Source organism: Lepidochelys olivacea, assembly GCF_965140295.1.
Source record: "Lepidochelys olivacea isolate rLepOli2 genome assembly, chromosome: 9".
Taxonomy (NCBI): domain Eukaryota; kingdom Metazoa; phylum Chordata; order Testudines; family Cheloniidae; genus Lepidochelys; species Lepidochelys olivacea.
In genome coordinates this window covers 55,645,568-55,665,678 of record NC_140419.1, presented here as the reverse complement: position 1 = coordinate 55,665,678, position 20,111 = coordinate 55,645,568, and the positions used below count along the sequence as shown (strand labels likewise).

Here is a 20,111-nt window from a genome sequence, read left to right as displayed (position 1 = left end):
TTTAGCCCACAAAAGCTTATGCCCAAATAAATTTGTTAGTCTCTAAGGTGCCACAAGGACACCTTGTTGTTTTTGCTGATACAGACTAACACAGCTTTTCACAAAGTGTTCACTCCATAGCTGACTTCTCAGTCCTTGTCCTCAAAAGAAAGCTGCACATGTTAAAAAGTTGAGCCTGGGAACTTGACTTCATAAGTGCTAGACATTAAAAACCATGGACTTAACAGAGACAATGATTTTGAGGCTCATTACAACAATTTGTAACACACCCTGCTGCCCACTATCTCTCAATTGCCCTAGAACTGCAGAGGTATTAATTGCCCACTTAGGGCATGGCTACACTTGCAGATGCAGAGCGCTGTGAGTTAAACCAGCCCGCAGAGACCACAGGAGGGAAAACGCTGCAGTGTGTTCACACTGTCAGCTGCAAGTGCACATTTGCGGCACTTGCAGCGGCATTGGGAGCGGTGCATTATGGGCAGCTATCCCACAGAGCACCTCTTCCCATTCTGGTGCTGTGGTTTGTGGGAAGGGGGCGGGGGAGTGCGGGGTATTCTGGTTCCTGTTCCAATGCCCTGTGATGCATCGCTTCGCATCCCAGCAGTCCCTATGCTTCTGTCCACATTTGGCACCATCTTTCAACGTTTTTTGTACTGCATGCTCTGTCTTCCCTTTCAGTTTGCAGGAATGGATCCCGAACTGCTGAGGAATATGCTGATGGGTCTTGCCAGCACGTCACGAATTGCAGCCGAGTTACTCCTTAAGCTACAAACTGACAGTGAGGAGTCCAACGATGATGTTGACTCACATAATGCATACGACATGAGATTGCTTGTGACATTCATGGACATGCTCACCAAAGTGGAATGCCGCTTTTGGGCTCAGGAAACAAGCACCGAGTGGTGGATCACATTGTCATGCCAGTCTGGGATGACGAGCAGTGGCTGCAGAACTTTCGGATGAGAAAAGCCACTTTCATGGGACTGTGTGATGAGCTTGCAGCACAAGGACACGAGATTGAGAGCTGCCCTGCGGGTGGAGAAGCGGGTGGCTGTTGCAATCTGGGAGCTGGCAACTCCAGACAGTTTGAAGTGGGAAAGTCAACCATTGGAATTGTTTCGATGCAAGTTTGCGGGGCCATTAATCGCATCCTGCTCAGAAGAACCATGACTCTGGGTAACATGCATGACATTGTGGCTGGCTTTGCACAAATGCGTTTCCCTAGCTGTGGAGGGGCGATTCTGGCACCAGCCCACCTAGCCTCCAAGTACATAAATCGGAAGGGGTATTTCTCTATGGTTCTCCAGGCGCTTGTGGATCATTGTGGGCATTTTATTGACATTAACTCAGGCTGGTCCGGAAAGGTGCATCTTTCGGAACACAGGCCTGTTCAGGAAGCTGCAAGGTGGGACTTTCTTCCCAGACCAGAAGATCACTGTAGGGGAAGTCGAAATGCCCATTGCGATCCTTAGAGACCCCGCTTACCCTTTAATGCTGTGGCTCATGAAACCCAGTGAACCTTGACAGGAGCAAGAAGAGGTTCAACAACGGGCTGAGTTGGTGTGGAATGACTGTGGAGTGTGCTTTTGGCTGTTCAAAGGGCCGCTGGCGCTGTCTGTATGGGAAGCTGGACCTGGCCAATGACAACATCCCCACGGTTATATCCATGTGCTGTACCCTCCATAATATTTGTGAAGGGAAGGGTGAAAGATTCACTCAGGCATGGACTTCTGAGGTTTAATACCTGGAGGCTGAATTTGAACAGCCAGAGAGCAGGGCTATTAGAGGGGCCCAGCTGCAAGGATAAGGGATGCCTTGAGGGAGCAATTTGGGGCTTAAAGCCAGCACTAATGTTTGGTGCCCTGCACGGGAGTGAAGTGCAGTGGTTCCAATGTTAGTAGAAATCTCTGTTTGCTACGTATGATGCACTGACTTTTGCTTTCCTGAACTACGGTATCTTTTACTTAATGCAATAATAAAGAATGTTTTCAAAGGCAAAAGATTCATTTATTGAAAAGAAACACAACTGCTTGGGAAACAGAAAGGGCATGACACATCTGTGCTGTGTGGGACGAGGGAAGGGGGTGGGGTGGGGTGGGGAACGGGACAATCACAGATTTGCGTATGTCCTGTTATCATACTCAGCCTTCCTGTCTGGAGTGCCGTACAATGAGTGTTGCACTTCAGGCTGGCTAAAATGCATGGTGATGGGGGTTAAGTGCAGTGGGTAAGAGTCAGAGTTTGCAGGGCTGGGTGGTGAAGCTACATGTGTTGGAGGTGGCTGGTGGTGATAAGAACCCGGATGTTGGGGAAAGTGAGTTGGTAGTGACATAGGGGCACACGGGAAAGATTTTTGGGACAAGGGCTGCAGGGGTAGATGGGCGTGGAAGTGCTCCGCCTGCATTGCTACGAGCGCCTGTATCGAGTCCGCTTGGTGCTGCATGATGCTTAGCAGCCACTCCGTGCTTTGGTGCTGGCAATCCGCATTCTGCTGGCAGACCCTCCTTTCCCTCCTGCACTTTTTGATTTTCATTAAGGGACTGCTGCATGACTTCATGCAGCATGTCCTCTTTGCTTCTTCGTGGATGCTTCCTGATTCTTTGGAGTCTTTCGACGGTTGATAACAAGGATGGCTTGGATCTCAAGGCTGCATCTGTAAAGCCAAAATGCAACACTTAATAGAGGCAGCATTGTTCACACCAGACAGAGCAATGATTCGGCTGTATTTAAAGACAAGCACAGTGTACACAATAGCAGAAATTACGCGTCCCAAAGCAAGCGCACCTAACCCACAGGAGCCCCAAAATGGTGAGTAAGCACAGGGACAAGAGGGACTGATTGTTTCACAGCTGTACTGTCCTCTGGGGTTCTGTGCCTTGGGGACAGCCAACAGCTGCAGGGGGCCCCCTTACTGAACACTGTCCCCACATTTTCCACAGGATGAGTTCATCCTGGAAGATATCTCGCTGCTGAGGGTGACCTGGGAAGCAACGGAGTGTCTTCTACTAAAATGCAGCTTCTGCCCTGGCCCATATGTAGCTTGCCTCTGTGCAGCAATGGTCCCCCTGCCTGTCACGGCACAGTGGTGCGGACATAGAATCATAGAATATCAGGGTTGGAAGGGACCTCAGGAGGTCATCTAGTCCAACCCCCTGCTAAACCAATTCCCAACTAAATCATCCCAGCCAGGGCTTTGTCAAGCCTGACCTTAAAAACTTCTAAGAAAGGAGATTCCACCACCTCCCTAGGTGATGCATTCCAGTGCTTCACCACCCTCCTAGTGAAAAAGTTTTTCCTAATATCCAACCTAAACCGCCCCTGCTGCAACTTGAGACCATTACTCCTCGTTCTGTCATCTGCTACCACTGAGAACAGCCTAGATCCATCCTCTTTGGAACCCCCTTTCAGGTAGTTGAAAGCAGCTATCAAATCCCCCCTCATTCTTCTCTTCCACAAGACTAAACAATCCCAGTTCCCTCAGCCTCTCCTCATAAGTCATGTGTTCCGGTCCCCTAATCATTTTTGTTGCCCTCCACTGAATGCTTTCCAATTTTTTCACATCCTTCTTGTAGTGTGGGGCTAAAACTGGACACAGTACTCCAGATGAGGCCTCACCAATGTCGAATAGAGGGGAACGATCACGTCCCTCGATCTGCTGGCAATGCCCCTACTTATACAGCCCAAAATGCCGTTAGCCTTCTTGGCAACAAGGGCATACTGTTGACTCATATCCAGCTTCTCGTCCACTGTAACCCCTAGGTCCTTTTCTGCAGAACTCCTGCCTAGCCATTCGGTCCCTAGTCTGTAGGGATTCTTCCATCCTAAATGCAGGACTCTGCACTTGTCCTTGTTGAACCTCATCAGATTTCTTTTGGCCCAATCCTCTAATTTGTCTACGTCCCTCTGTATCCTATCTCTACCCTCCAGCATGTTAGGGAGCTTATTCCTTCACCCACTTACCTGATCCTTCTCGCATGAACAGAGAGCAACAATACCCGAAGTCCGAAGGTGCAAACAATTCGATGTTTATTGGGGTGAACTTCCAGTAAGCATGATTCCAGTTTCCTTCATTAGTTTCCCCCATCCTAGCTCTGACACCACAGAGGCTTACCTGTGTCCCTGTTCCCATTTTCCCCTTTAGCTAAACATGATTCCAATTTCCCCACCCCCATTCGCTGTTCCCATTTCCCCCACACACATCCACCCACTTCCTGATTGACTGCAGACTGTATAGTAAAACTTGAGTTCTTCTTAGTTATACCTTAACCAATCATTTTCCTGAAATTTAACTAACCAATCCTAACATATTGTAACATGATTATTTAACCAATTATATCCCACCACCTTAATTAGTTTACACCCAGCAAAATTAATTATACAGCAGACAGGAACAATCACAGAACCAGACAGAGATTATACAGACAAACAATAGCAAAGTGGGAACTATAATGACAAAAAAAACCAGAAGTGAGGATTTCACATCCCAGCTATTGATAAGTGAGTTCTTGCCAGACAGGATGCTATCAAACTAAGTTTCCTTTTACATCTTCTAGGCACTTCCCTTTATCTGGAGGCGATAGGCATTATCAGGATAGGATTGTATTCCTAACAGCTCAATAGCACCTTATTTCAGTGTGACCAGTTTGGAATGTGAGGATGTGACCTGTCGCTTCCCAGCTTATGGCTGCCTCTGTTGCTTAGCCAAAGGCCTTAGCCTAAGAACAGGGCCTCAGACTGTCACAGTAAGAGAAGTCCCTTACACCGGCAGACTGATTTTGATTCTTTCTTTTATACCTCTAGAACTAGCTAAGTGATAAGAATACACCTAAATTCTTAGCATATAGGCCTTTACAAACAGGCCTGAATATCTATATCCTAACACAGTGTATCTACCTCTCCTCCCAGTTTAGTGTCATCTGCAAATTCGCTGAGGGTGCAATCCACGCCATCCTCCAGATCATTAATGAAGATATTGAACAAAAGCGGCCCCAGGACCGACCCCTGGGGTACTCCGCTTGATACCGGCTGCCAACTATACATGGAGCCATTGATCACTACCCGTTGAGCCCGACAATGTAGCCGGCTTTCTGTTCACCTTATAGTCCATTCATCCAGCCCATACTTCTTTAACTCGTTAGCTTTACTGGGACAAGGAGCACAGTAGCTCTGCCAAGGAACCTGCACAAGCGCATTGCCCACCTTCTGCATGAGACCTTTGAAGAGATCACTGAGGCCGATTACTGTGATATGAGAGAGCACATCAACACCCTATTCCGCATCTAGGCATGCATGCAGCCCTAACCCTCCTCGCCCCATGAGCCCGCACCAAACAACTTCCTTCCCAAAATAAAAACTGCCTACCAGGCACCTCCTCAAGTGTTTGTTCTTTCCCAAGCACCGTCCATTGCGGCTGGCTACCTTCCTCCTGGCTTGAAAACAGCTCCTGCATGCATCTAGGGATGCTGGGCTGTCTCCCTCCTCTTCAGCACCCTTGCTCCCGCTTTCCTCCTCCTCCTGCCTTGTTGAACTGGGCTCTGAAGTGTCCATGGTGGTCTAAAGAGTAGAGGTGGGGTCACCCCCAAGTATTGCTTCCAGCTCTTTGTAGAAACAGCAGGTTGCGGGGGCAGCACTGGAGTGGCAGTTTGCATTGCGCACTTTGCGATAGGCATTCCGCAGCTCCTTCACTTTAACCCTGCACTGCAGTGCATCCCGGTCATGGCCCCTTTCCATCATGTCCCTCGATATCTGCCCTAAGGTATCGTAATTCGTACGGCTGGAGCGCAGCTAGGACTGGACAGCTTCCTCCACCCAAACACTGATGAGGTCCAGGACTTTGCCATTGCTCCATACCGGGGATCACCTGGCGTGTGGAGGCATGGTCACCTGGAAAGATTCGCTGAGAGCACTCCACGCCTCGCTGAGCAAACAGGAAGGGGATTTTCAAAATTCCCAGAGAATTTAAAGGGTGGGTCTGATGGTTGGTCACCTAAGGGCAGGGCAGTAGAGTTCAAAGTGATAACCAGAGTGGCTAGAATAGGCATTGTGGGACACTTCTGGAGGCCGATCAGAGTGCATTAGTAGACCAAGGCGTCCACATTGGAGCCGCGGCGCCCCAGGTGGAGCGCAGCAAGCGTTATGCTTCTCGTAGAGGTGGATTACCAGGAGCGCTCCAGCTGTGGAGTCCGGGCACTCTACACGCCTTGCCAGTGTGGACACATCATGAGTTAGGGCGCTCAGGGCTGCTTTAATGCGCTCTAACTCGCAAATGTAGCCAAGCCCTTAGTTCTAAGCAGTATCCTACATGTATCCTACCCTTGTGTTTAACAAGCTGTTTCACGTTGTATTTGGTCTCCATCCCCCCCTCTAGATAGAATAAATTCAGATTTGCATAATTTGCATATACTGTTACCACAGTGGCATACATGTAGAAGTGCACTTGTGGAATTATTAAAATTTGTGTGATATCAAATTATATAGCTAGAAAATCAGTCAGTATAAGGAGATTTTCACAATAAGCAAATCTTCACACTTCTATAATGACTTCCTTCCAAGTCAGTCTCATATCACTCCAGTACACTGAGTAAATATTAAAATCTCCATTTTAAATGAGGAAACCGAGGTGTGGCAAGGTTGTGACAACTGGACAATGCAAGGGGGAGAGATAGCTCAGTGGTGTGAGCATTGGCCTGCTAAACCCAAGGTTGTGAGCTCAATCCTTGAGGTGACCTTTTAGGGATCTGGGGCAAAAATTGGGGATTGGTCCTGCTTTGAGCAGGAGGTTGGACTAGATGACCTCCTGAGGTCCCTTCCAACCCTGATATTCTATGATTCTAAAGTTGGCATCATTGCCAGAGGAAAGGCAAGGGTTGACATTACAATAGCATTTAAGAGATCATATGTAGAGTGGAGATACTCTACGAAGGGCCTTAAAAGTGAAGACAAGTAGCATATGTTTAACCTAATGGAGAAATGGGAGCCAGTGGAGGGATGCAAGGAGGAGGGCGGGGGTGTAAGATGGCATGTGTGAATATGATCTTTGCAGCATCATTATGAATGGATGTAAGTGGGACGATATAGCATCTATTAAAGCCAGAGAGAAGGTTGCTGTAGTTGAAATTCAAGATGATGAAGTTTACCAGTGTAAGTTCTTTGGGGCAGGGACTGTCTTTTGTTCTGTGTTTGTACAGAACCCTGTACACTGGTCCATGACTATGGCTCCTAATCTCTATGATGATAAATAAGAGCCATGTAAGTGCAAAGGAAACGCTGGATCTTATAGATATGTAGTAAAGCAGCATCAAGATTTAAATACATTTACCTAAACTACAGTTGCCTAACAACCATCAGATAAGCACCATAGAGTAAAATAAAACAAAACATTAAAATCAGAAATAGAGATCAATTAGCCCACTAGGTAAAAGGATCAATAGACCATTTGCCCTCAGGCAAAGCACCACTGATCAACGTGCAAAGTAGGGAGCTGCACAAGATGTAAATTGATGCACCATTTGGCCTCAACATTTTTCTTGTCAAATTCTTTTGATCTCTTTTTTATATGCCAAATGGGAGAAGAAGCAGCCGCCGGAACCCTGCAGCGGTGCTAGCGCTGAGGCTGCTGCCGCCGCCAATGAAGCAGCGTGGGTGGACACCACCTCCACCTCTCAGCACGCTAGTCAGGGTCTTCATAATCTAGCCAGCGGAGAACTACATCTCCCATGAGGCTGCGGAAACTATACACATGCGCCTGGGGTCCTAGGAGGCCTCTGCGAAAACAGTAGTTGAGCTGATTGGCGGAAATCCTTGCCCCGCTCATTGGTTGTGCCCGTTGCTGCGACGGGGAGTGGGTGGGGGTCAGGAAAAGCGACATGGCGGCGGCAAGAGGAGAAGGGCCGCTGCAGGAGATGATGGAGGGTGAGAGCCCGGCCGTGTCTGGGGGAGCCGAGCCGAGCCCGAGCCCCCGGTCCCGGCCGTTCGCAGCAGCCGGGGACGCCAGCCCTGCGGTCGGGGGTAGACGGGGCTGGGCCCCTGGGGCAGCCGGCTAAAGGGGGCGAGGGCTGGGGGCCGATGGGGGGAGACCCGTGGGGCGAGCGGGGCCTGAGGGGAAGGAGGCAGCTGAGGGCCGGGGACTCGGGCCGGCCCTGGGTAGCGGCGCGACCGTGTCTGAGGTGACAGCCCGGGCTGGGAATGGCGGGGGGAGCCGGGGTCTGGGGCGATGCTTGGGGCATCAGGCCAGCTTCCCTGCGGGGTGCGGTCGGGCTGGGCCGAAGTCCTGGGCCCGGAGCGGAGCGACCCCGGCTAGGCAAGGGGAGAGGTAGCAGGGTTGGGCCTGTGGGAAAGGAGGGGACTGCTGGCTGGAGGGGCAGGGTCTGTCTGGGGTGATGGTGCCCGGAGAGCAGAGGGCTTGTTGCCGGGGTGCTGGCAGCGGGGGGCAGGTGGGGCTAGGCAGAGCTGTGGCCTGGCAAGAAGGGAACGGCTGGGGTGCCGAACGGGAGAGCGATTCCGAAGCAGGCTTGAGGGATGGGGTTTGAAGCTGTACTTTTTGTTAGTTTCCTACTGGGAGGAGTTAGGGCTAAACTTGTTAAGGATTTTGGGATTCTGCACTTGCGGACTGGAGATGAGCATAGTGTAGTGGTTAAAATATGGGATTTGTAAGGGGACTGGGTCCTACTGCACTTCTGGGTCTAGGTGTTCTTGGTGAAGTTGCTTGTCCTTTTTGTGAATCACCTAAGCTATTAATAAAATGGGGAGTGTTGGGAGGCTAATTAATCACTATGCAGTGTCTTTTGATCATCAAATGAAAGGTGCTATAGAAATACAGCTTATTTGTAACTACGATTGAATCATCTTTCCCCTACTCTCTCCCCCCAAAATGGGATGATGTCATATTTAAGGTCATTCACAGTCACATAAAGTTCTGTCCAAACCTTTGAGCAAGATGAACCTCAGTGCACAAGAGGCCTTTGCTTTACACTGAATTGAAGAAGGCATGTAATGAAATTATGAAGTGATCTCATGAGTTGTTGCTGGGGAGGTGAGGTGGCCTTGTGGGTTGCAACAGGGTTGGAAACTTTTACCACTGTAGTACCTGGCATTAGTGATATTGGTCTGTAAAGTGTCACCATTGTAAATTATCTTTAAATGTCACAGTTCTAATTCCATCACCTTAATCTTTGGATTTGCATTCCATCGGTCTAAGAAATTTCCTTTTTCCTCCAGTCTTCTTCCCAGATTGTTGGTTTAGGAAGAGGTGAAGGGAGGAAAAAGTGCTTCAAAAATCAAAGTAAAAACAAGGGGTAAGAGGACTTTTATTTAAGACTAAACCTTTAATTTAGTAAATTTTAGGATCTCTACTAACTTCATAAAGGTTTATGTGACTCTTGGTTACTGTATGTACTTGCGGCTACTGTTTTCTGAAAGTAGCCTAACCCTGCTGTTATGTATCTTGCACAGTTGACAGGCGGGTAGAGTCAGAAGAGTCAGGAGATGAAGAAGGGAAGAAGCAAGCAGGTTGCATAGTAACAGACCTCAGTCAGCAGAGCCTGAGAGATGAGCAGAATGGGGAGAATTTAACAGGTACCTAAGCGACCCTAATCATATTTTAAAGATGGACTTCTTAATGCCATGTGTAATAAAATGTTTGTACCATTCCCAATTTTGCAGTTACTCTGATCATGTATTATATTTTAGTTAATTAATTACATCTGTTCTATGGATCTATTTTTTTTAGGTTCACTTTAATGTTGGTCTTTTGTAGTATCTTTGTTTTTATTTATCTGCAAACATGTTTGACTTTAAAATATTCAAAGAGTTTACGGTATCAAAGAGAATAGGATTTTTCTGATGTACTTCATTATTACTTTTACTGTGAAGAGGTTGCAGGCATTGCTTTAAAGTCCTATTTTGCTCCTCTCTGGAATCCTCTGAGCTCAAAACTAGCACCATTATTATTTTATTGTTTGTAATAGTGCTTAGTGGCTTTAGTTGTCCTGATGGCTGTGCAGGCGAGTAGGTCTTGTTTAGCAATCTATTTAAGATCTGCACAAAGGGATCTGCTCGGACAGATCTCATATGCCAATATCATTTAAACTTTTGGGACTTCCTTTTTTTAAAAAGGAGGGAAATTCTCCAATAAAAACTTAGTCAAGAAAGAGTTACAGGCTGAAGTGTTTTAGTGAAGTCCAGATAATGCTCAGAAACACAGTTACACTTTTTTGGGTAGAAATTCTACACGCGCTTTTTTTAAAATTAGGGGTTCCAGCCAGTTCTCCATTGCCATATAATCCTTCCTCTCTGACTAACACATCACTAGTTATAGAAACCACCCAATCTTAGTATTGCCCTTTAAAATTTGCAAAGGTATAGTTAGGTCAAAATAGCAAATTATTAGGGAAATTTAAAATCCCATGTCCCATTTAAAGGATCCATTCCAATATACTATAACTCTGCATTAGTCACTGTAAAAAGTACATATGGGAACTGCTGTACAATTTACATAAACCTTCAGCACCATATAATTAGGGCTTTTGTTTTTAGGAGTTTATTAATTTAATTTATTGCAGGTTATTCTTAACAATTTTTGAATTTATGTATGTCCAAAAATTGGAGGGTTTGGGAGCTTTTTCTTTGTATATCTGTAATGAGTTACATATATTATACATTATTAATTACAGTAGGACATACTGTAGTGCAGGGGTAGTCAATAGGCGGACCGCAGTCCAAATCTGGACTGACAGATGCTTTACAAAAAGAAAAGGAGTACTTGTGGCACCTTAGAGACTAACAAATATATCTGTAGCTGTAGCTCACGAAAGCTTATGCTCAACTCCCCCAGATTGTTCTGAATGCCCCTGGAGGGTATGTCCAGAAGCAAGGAGGCAGCACTCTCCCTGTGTTGGTGCAGTGCAGGGAGGGAGCAGGGGAGCTGGTTGAGCTCCTCCCCTCTCCTCCTCTTCTCTTCCCCCCTCCCTTGCTTTCACTGGAGTCTCGGCACTGCTGCCTGCTTTGCAGACCATCTGCAGGTGAAAGGCAGGGAATGCTAAACAGCCCCATGGGTGGACCTAGTGGGGAGGAGCTCAGCCAGCAACCATGCTCTCTCCGTCCCTGCACTGCACGGACACACACGGAGAGTTCTGCTGCCATGGGAAGTACTGCCTCCTCACTTTTGGGTGTCTTGAGAAATCTGAGGGTGGAGAGGGGGGTACGTGACCCCCCCAGAACTTTCATTTGTGCCCCCCTCCACTAGCCACAGCTACATGTTGCCTCTGTGTGCAAACTGAAGCTGAGCTGGAGGCAAGCGGAGCTATGCTTGTGCTCCAGATAGTTCCCAGAGGCCCCCCACTCTTGTGTCTCCCGCCCTCAAGTGGTTCCTGGAGTCCCCACCCTGGCCTTTTGCCCTCCCTGACCCTGAGTGGTCCCCGGAGCCTCCACTCTGGCCTTATGACCTCCCTCTCCTTTTTCCCGCCCCCATCCTTCTGGGGTCAGTCCCTGAAGTCCTCTCCAGCCGCCCCCCCCGCCCCCCCCCCGAGTCCCCTACCCCACTCTTTTCCTCCCAGTCCGTTTCCAGTCACCTGCTTCCGTCACATCCCAGCTTCCCCACATCTCACCAGAGCTGCTATCTGGAGTCTACTTTGGCCCTCCCACTTCCTGCCTCCTTCCTGCTCCTCTGCTATCCTAGCCCCCAAAAAGGTATTGCACCACTAGCTAGATCACAGTCCAACAGCTTCACCTCCTGGCTCCAAACTCAAAAGTACTCTCGCACAGTCACACACTGCTTTACTGCCCAGATCCCAGTACATACCTATTCCTCTTACTGTCTGCCCCATCTCTGCTACTTGGCTCAATTCGGGGCACAGAGGAACATTTTTGTGTGTGTGTGTGGAGGAGCGGCAAAGCCAGGTGGCTCAGGCCTGCCCCTTGCTTCCTGTTTTCAGTTCAGGAAAATAAAGTCACCTTACTTTCCTGGCAGGGCAGGCGGAGAGCTGGCAAGCAATCAGAGTTTGGAGAGAGTAGCTGTGTGGCAGTCTGGACTTTGACTATACCTTGACCAAGAAATTTGGACCTTGATAAAAAATAATTGACTATCCCTGCTATACTACTTGCAATGCTTTAGTGCTTGTTAAAAATCACACCCCCAATAGTCCACATGTAGACAAACCCATAGATATAAGTAACCATTTCCAGTGTGTTTCTGATTTTAATTGGATAAACTCTGATTTTTTTTGTAATATCGGGAGTCATTTATCAATATTTATTGGTTAAAACCATAAATCAGAAGCCCTACTTTTATAATCAACATATTTGATAATGCCAAACAGATCAATCCTTCATAAAATTCTTCTCTACCAACACAGTACATTATGAGTGTACATAGAACTGACATAGCTTAAATGCACCCTGGGAGTAGATTTTATGTTTGTTTCTTTGGACATCTTCATTACACAATTAATAAACAGTATATATAAAGCAGCATATTTCCATTACAGAGCAAAACAAGGAGACAAGGTTTAGATTGGATGGACAGTATAAATTTGGAGCTTATTTAATGTTTCCATCTAGGTTTCATCTTTCCATCCAAAGCTATCAGTAAAAAATAAAAATACCTGTTCTCTGCCGTGGTTGAAATATTTGTAGTTAAATCCAGCCAACCAGTTTCTGAGTTATACAGCTGAAAGGTAAATTTAAATATGGATAGATCAAATGGCTGAGATTTCAGATTTCACATGCAATCAGTTCTCTAAGGAATAGCATATGTGTTTTAAGTAACTTAGTTGTAAGTAATCTAGTTTTTTTTTTCATGCATTTACAGTTAAAGAAAAGTGCAGTTATGTTTGTAATTACAAGTGCCTGTGGTACTGTGGACTTACATAAACCAGTAGTTTTGTAATGTGGAACCCAATCTTACAGAAAAAACCTACATATGGACTCTGTAGAGTTTTGTAGCTTGCAATCAGTGAAGTTGCACAACTCTGCAGAGTTGGAGAATTTTTTTATTTTTTTCTCAGAAAACAGTTAAATATTAAAAAAAAATTGTGCTAAACCAATATTAGCATATTTTAATACACATAAGTTAAAGTGCAGTTCTATTCTTAGCAATGACTGTAAAAATACCAGTATAGGGGTATGTGTTTGATGCCTATTAGTGATGCTATATCACTTTTGCTCAGTTTACAAGTAAAAACCTGTTATTTTTCTATCTAGTGCATTGATTCTGAAAATCAAGCAGGGTTCTTTCTAGCTCCAGTACCACCACAGATATCTAAAGATTCTGCAGTCAGAACATAATAGTTCTGGTGATGATGCAGGAGCCAGTATTGGATATAAAGTGCTAACAGGAGTAAAGAGCAGTAAAAACTTATTTTTGTTACAGAAATAAGATTACAGACAGACTACCCATAGGAAGTAGATCTGTTAGTACTGTTTTTATTACTTTCCAGAGTCAAAATACAATTTAAGGTTCCTATAGCAATGTTATATCACCTGTGTTGCACGTATATAGATGTGTGTGGTTAGACTAGTAAATGTGTAACCCATCTTAATGTGTAGGATATGGAATGTGGTGGTGGGGGCGGAGTCAGCGTTGCTATGTAAACCTTAACTATTTTATATTTCCTGACTTTTGTGTGTTCGATTTTAAATTGCATGTCTGTAGGTTGTTACACTTGATATATATTCACATGTGATTATGACAACTATGAAATACACTATCTATATTTATTTGGCACCTTAGGACTTCTCATGTGCTGTCTGCCTGGACTATTTAAAAAATACCAACCCTGTTAGAAGATTGCCGTTAAATAAATAAATAAATCCGCAATCTATCTTTATTTATAATTTCCCTTTTCTATTTGTGGCAGCTAAAAAGTCCTCCAACTTCTCCAGTTGCACAGTGGTTCTTCCAGCCCACTCTGTCTCTCTCAACCCATGGGAAAGTAGGTCGTGTACAGCTTCTTTGCTGTAACTACAATGGGGATGAATGCTTGTAGGCGAGGAGAATAGAAGGAGGAGGGAATGAGAGGGTTTCTTGCTGTCTCCTTTAAAAAACTACTCTTGAAACATTTTATCTGGCTTATTTATGTATTGATAACTCTTGCTCTGGCTCTAAAGCTGGATTACTTTAAATAGCAGGACTTAAAGTAACTAAGGCAACCGAGTTTTGCAAGCAGATAGATACAGAACATACAGGAATATGTTTAACATGACATGTTAATCGCAAACCTAAGTAACATTTAGGAATTCTAAAGATTGTCTCTAACGTGCCATATCCAGCAGTTCTCAACCAGGGGTCCACAACCCTCTAGTGGTCTGTGATCTCTTTCAAAGGGGCCGCGGAGCCCCATGGCTGAAACCTGGTGCCCCGAGCCCCAGTGCTGAAGCCCGAAGCGTCACAGGGCTGAAGCTGGCGCCCCCTCTCCCTCCGCCCCCAAGCCGGGAGCGTCGTGGGGCTGAAGCTGGCACCCTCTCCCCCTCCCCCCCCCAAGCTGGAACCGTCGTGGGGCTGAAGCCGGCGTGACAGCTCCCCTCCCCCCCAAAGCTGGGAGCGGTGCAGGGCTGAAGCTGGTGCCCCCTCTCCACCGTGCGGCGCCCCCCCCCCAAAAAAAATCTGGGAGAGTCGCAGGGCTGAGGCCGGCGTCCCCTCCCACCCCGCCCCCAAGGATGAAGGGCTGAATCAAGTGGGGGGGGCTACCCTTCCCAAGCCAGGAGCGTTGCGAGGCTGAAGCCGGCGCCCCCTCTTTCTCCCACCCCCCAAGCCGGGAGTGTCACAGGGCCAAAGCTGGCGCCCCCGGCCCATCCCCCTCAAGCCGGGAGTGCTGCGGGGCTGAAGCTGGCGGCTTCCCCCCCCACATCCACCCCCAGGCCGGGAGCGGCGCAGGGCTGAAGCCAGCGCTTCCTCCCCCACTCCCCGCTGGGCACAGGGCTGATGCCAGCACCCTCCCTTCAAGCATCCCAAGCCAGGAACAGCACCGGAAGACCACCCCACCTGTACACAGCCCTAGCTACCCCCTGCCAGCATCCTGAGCAATTTTCAAACTTTTTGAACTGAGTTCCCCCTTTTTTTTGTTTCATCCCCCCACAGCCCAGACAGGCTGAGTGGCCTCTTGAGTGAGTCAGGGGGTGGAGGCAGTGCTCCCTCCCTGGACCCGGCTGTGCTTGAGCCCCCGGCGGGCCCTGATGTTTTATTAGCATGTTGAGGGGGGTCTTAGCAAGAAAAAAGTTGAGAACCCGTGCCATAAGATAAATGCTAGTGTGGTGACAAGTTTTATTGGCACTTGTTTGGGATAACATGAATTATGTATGAGTAGCGAAATCAGGTGGGCAGCCATGTTCTTCCCAATGAAATCTTTATTTATACTCATGGTGTTAGCATAGCATGTACAAGTACGTAGAGTGTTCTGGGAAGGGCAGCCTTTGTCATTAAGAAGCTCCATTAAGCACACGACTGGGGGTCAGATGTGGTTTCGGTTCCTGGTTCTGCCACAGAATTTGCGTGTGACCTTGAGTAAACCATCTAACCTGGCTGTGGCTTATTTTACCCAAATGTCAAATGGTGACAGTACAGGGATTTTTGAGGGGTTTTATTAATGTCTGTTTAGTGCACTTAAATTGAGCCTTCCAATCATGGCTCACCAGTTATAGTATTGTATTAATTCATTGCCACCAAAGAAAGCACTGTCAGTACCAAGGTGATCCTAAGGGAGCTTGTCATGTCATATGGGAAGGAACAGAGCACAGTAAGGTTGTGAATAATGCTAGTGTTTGTTAATCACAATGATCTACCAGCTGTATCGCTTTGGTAATGTTGTCATTGGAGAATTCTGGAGATACAGTGAAGTGGCCTCCCGTACCTTGTGCCCTGCAACAGGCTCTTTATACTTCTTAATACAAGGAGAATGTGTTAGTTTCAAGTGAGATCTCAAATAATTGTTGTTCCTGTCTTGCCCTGCAATTCTGTAGTTGGCTGGCTGCAAATTAAATTGGGCTGTTTGTTGCAGCATAATTTGTTTGGGCTGAGGCTATTGGCAGTTTGGCACCCTTTTTTACCCTAGTCATCCATAGAACGCGTACAGCTTTGGCAGTGGCAGAGCATGCTTCTCCACAAGGCTCTAACAAGGTGTTTCAACCCAAACAAGAAAGGATTGCCTGGAAGGATCACAGGATAATTCATCCTTTGGCATCTGCTGAGGCTGCCAACCAGCATATTGATTGGTGTCAGTTGTGGCCGAGTTTTTTGTGATGCCACTCAGCTCCCAAACCACAAGCTTGTTTCACATCAGAAGTCTACAAGCTGGAGTCACTGCTGATTTATGTTGTATTCAAATTAGAAAGATAGAGGTCAAACGCTTCATATCACTCACCAATTCCCCTGAGTCAGTCAATCCTCCCATTCTGAATTGATGAAATAGGGGCAATAGTAGAATACAGAATTTGAGAATATTAGCAAATCTGTCTGCTAGACTCTATTGAGTTTGAATTCTGTACCATGAATCCCTTCAGTGCTGGAGGGTGTGTCAGGTATGTCTAGGAAATGCACTTGTCCAGTGTAGTTAGATGTTAGTCATTTGAATGGATGTTTGACTGAACCAAAATACAAATAAGATCAGGTATTACTGAAGGGGCTAATGGAGTGAGATTGCATAAAGCGTTGCAAGGATTAATCCAAAGTCTGTGTGCTCAGCGGTAGTTAACAATTCCTGTAGGTTTCCTTCAGCATAAGGGGACCATAGGTTTGAAATGTGATCTGTTCGTATGTTGTATATCTGTCTTTTGAAATCCTATACTGAAATTGATACACCCAACCCACCCTCTTCACCAAATGGGAAACACACATGAATTACTCAACATGAATCTCTCCACTAAATACCTCTCCCTCTAATGCTGTGCTAGAAGTGCATGAAAATACTGGGCTGTGTTCCAGAGATGTAAGAGCATTTCCCAGAACAACATACCCAGCATAACAAATGCTGCATTCTAAAATATTGGTGAGCTCATTTAAACAAAAAGGAAAAACCATTCAAGAAGGCATGCAAACTAGTAACTTATGCTTTCAGTATTCCAATAAGGGTGGAATTCTTCAGGTGGTTGAACATGCAGGTCAATGTGTTTCCACCAGACAACCTGTGTGTGCTAGTTTTCCCCCTGGGAGCATTGTACTGAGTTATCTGAGGAGAGCAGTTATTTCAGCAACTGTGACTGTTTACAAGGGAAGATGGAGAATGTGCAGGAGTAAATCAGCTAAATGTCATGGTAGCTGAAAAATCAACAGTCCTGCTAAAACCTGGCATCTCAGTATTAGACACTACTTCAGCAAAGACCCCCATCATACCTGGCTGTTGAGTCAGCAGCGTTTACCCGCTTCACTAGAGCTAGGCTGGAGAATTATAATTATTTTCTGCACTGTGCATCAAAGTATGAAATTCTATTGTTAGTGACTTTTGCATTCTCAACTAGATGGACAGTGTTCATAGAATATCAGGTTTGGAAGGGACCTCACAAGGTCATCTAGTAGTCAAAGCAGGACCAATCCCCAGTTTTTGCCCCAGATCCCTAAATGGCCCCCTCAAGGATTGAACTCACAACCCTGGGTTTAGCAGGCCACTGCTCAAACCACTGAGCTATCCCTCCCCCGTTCATGTACCTGCAGCTTCTGTCCAGTGCAGCAGAGACTCAAAGCAGTATCTTTCTCACCTTCCTACATTGCCTAAGGAGCATTTACTCCTGCACCTCCCCACCCAGTGGAGAAGCACTGCAGCCTTTCCATCAGTTGATGTATAACTTGAGTTTATACTGTATGTTCTCATTCTGCTGCAGGAGAGGCAGAGACACCAGTGGATATGGAGACAATTAATCTGGACCCGGAAGCTGAGGTAATGCTGGTTGCACTCATATCGGACTTATTTAAAGAAGGAAAGGTAGGCAAAGGATGACTAGTTCTATGGGAAAGTATCTGAACCTTGGACAAGAGGAATAATTCTTCCGGAAGTGTTGGCTGTCCAGATCTCCCCAAAATTGAATCTGAGTTTTACAGTCAGAAGCAAAAAAGTACTTTTTAAATCAATAGCTGGAATCTTTTTGTAATAACTTGGGATATTAGGACAAAGTCCTTTTAAAGCAGAGATGGTATAAACATCAAGCAACATGTTGTAAGCATTTGTTAGACTGTCTTTAAAGATCTCCTTGCTGTTGCAAAACTTTATTCTGTCAGCACACATAGGAAGTTATCCACCCAGCCTGTCAGATAAATGAATTGTGAGAGACTGTTTACAGAGCAATGTGCTGAACTTTGGCAGGTGTTGTATTTACATTTTGTTTGTATGTTTCTCTGGCAAAAACTGAACAGCAGGGGCTAGGCAGCACAGATGGTAAATGTATTAGCTGTTCACCTATTTACACCTGTAGTCCCAAAACCACCAAATAATTAGACACAATTGGCAATTTCTGCCAGCAGAGGCCCAGGACTGGAATAGAAAAGGATGCTCTAGTTGGGATTGAGGTAACACTAGAAAGGTATGTATGGGAAGCCTGTGCAGTACCTGGCTCTAGCCAATAGAATTAGCACTTTATCTGCATAAGAACAAAACTCACCCAAAAAACTTCCCTTCTGTTAAATGAACACAGGTTGATATAACCACTATTAATATTCTCTAGTTCAGACTTTTTCAGCTGTAGGCAGACATGCTGTCAAGGTTCCCTCCCCACTCTGAACTCTGGGGTACAGATGTGGGGACCCGCATGAAAGACCCCCTAAGCTTATTTCTACCAGTTTTGGGTTAAAAACTTCCCCAAGGTACAAATTCCTTTCCTTGTCCTTGGACAGTATTGCTGCCATCACCAAGTGATTTAGACAAAGATTCAGGAAAAGGACCCTTGGAGTTCCTATTTCCCCAAAATATTCCCCCAAACCCCTTCACCCCCTTTCCTGGGGAGACTTAGAATAATATATCAACCAGTTGCCTTTAATAAAAGTACAGACCAGACCCTTTATGTTTAGGACACTAAAATCAATCAGGTTCTTAAAAGAAGAACTTTATTATAAAGAAAAAGGTAAAAGAAGCACCTCTGTAAAATCAGGATGGAAAGTAATTTTACAGGGTAATAAGATTTAAAACACAGAGGATTCCCCTCTAGGCTCAACTTCAAAGTTACAAAAATAGGAATAAACCTCCCTCTTAGCATAGGGAAAATTCACATGCTAAAACAAGAGATAATCTAATGCATTTCCTTGCTATTACTTACAATTTCTATAATTTTAGATGTATCATTTCAGTAGGAGCTGGGTTACCTGCTTGGTCTCTCTTTGTCCCGAGAGAGAACAAAAAAAAAAGAGCACCAAACACCCCCCCACCCCACCCCCCGATTTGAAAGTGTCTTCTTTCCCCATTGGTCCTTCTGGTCAGGTGCCAACTAGGTTAATTGAACTGATTAACCCCTTACAGGTAAGTGATTCTGTACCTCTGGCCAGGAGGGATTTGATGTTACTGCATACATAAAGGTTGTTACCCTTCCCTCTATATTTATGACACGTGTCATCTTGGGCAACAAACCCAAGCTTCCCCTCATATTTAATGGCACTCAGTTGCCCGCAAGACCAGAGTTTTGCAAGATTTTTAAGAAGGGGTCTTATTGAGGTCTATATACTCTATGAACCTACAGTCTCCCTTTCAAGGCAATGCACAAGCAGCATTTTCACTCTGGACTTGGAAGACACTATCATGAAACAAACCTTCAACCCTAAACAGCCGGTGGATGAGTCCAAGTCTTCTCTGGGGAGGGATAGCTCAGTGGTTTGAGCATTGGCCTACTAAACCCAGGGTTGTGAGTTCAATCCTTGAGGGAACCATTTAGGGATCTGGGGCAAAAATTGGGGATTGGTCCTGCTTTGAGCTGGGGGTTGGACTAGATGACCTCCTGAGGTCCCTTCCAACCCTGATATTCTATGATTCTCTTTAGGATGTTGACCTGAATCACTTCCGAATTGGAAAGATTGAGGGATTTGAAGTGCTCAAGAAAGTGAAGGTGAGACTCAGAAGGAATGGTGAGCATCAAGGTACAAGCAACTCTAGGAGCTGCAACTCTTATGTCATTTATCTGTAAGCCAACCAGTATGATGAGTCTTT

At 46.0% G+C, this 20,111-nt stretch overlaps 1 protein-coding gene across 4 annotated transcripts in view; it reads left to right on the top strand.

Annotated features, from left to right (window-relative positions):
* Positions 1–7,787: 7,787 nt before the first annotated feature.
* PPP1R7 (protein phosphatase 1 regulatory subunit 7) overlaps positions 7,788–20,111 on the top strand; it is a 29,070-nt gene continuing 16,746 nt past the window's right edge. For 2 of the 4 annotated variants that reach the window (XM_084638378.1, XM_084638377.1), the window contains exons 1-4: positions 7,788–7,911; positions 9,451–9,573; positions 17,806–17,861; positions 19,945–20,010. In XM_084638378.1, the coding sequence (XP_084494504.1) occupies positions 7,866–7,911; positions 9,451–9,573; positions 17,806–17,861; positions 19,945–20,010 (291 nt within the window). In that variant the 5' untranslated portion in view covers positions 7,788–7,865. Of the gene's footprint in view, positions 7,912–9,236; positions 9,294–9,450; positions 9,574–17,805; positions 17,862–19,944; positions 20,011–20,111 lie in introns of those variants that run through there. The other 2 variants (XM_084638376.1, XM_084638379.1) reach the window with 2 other exon arrangements.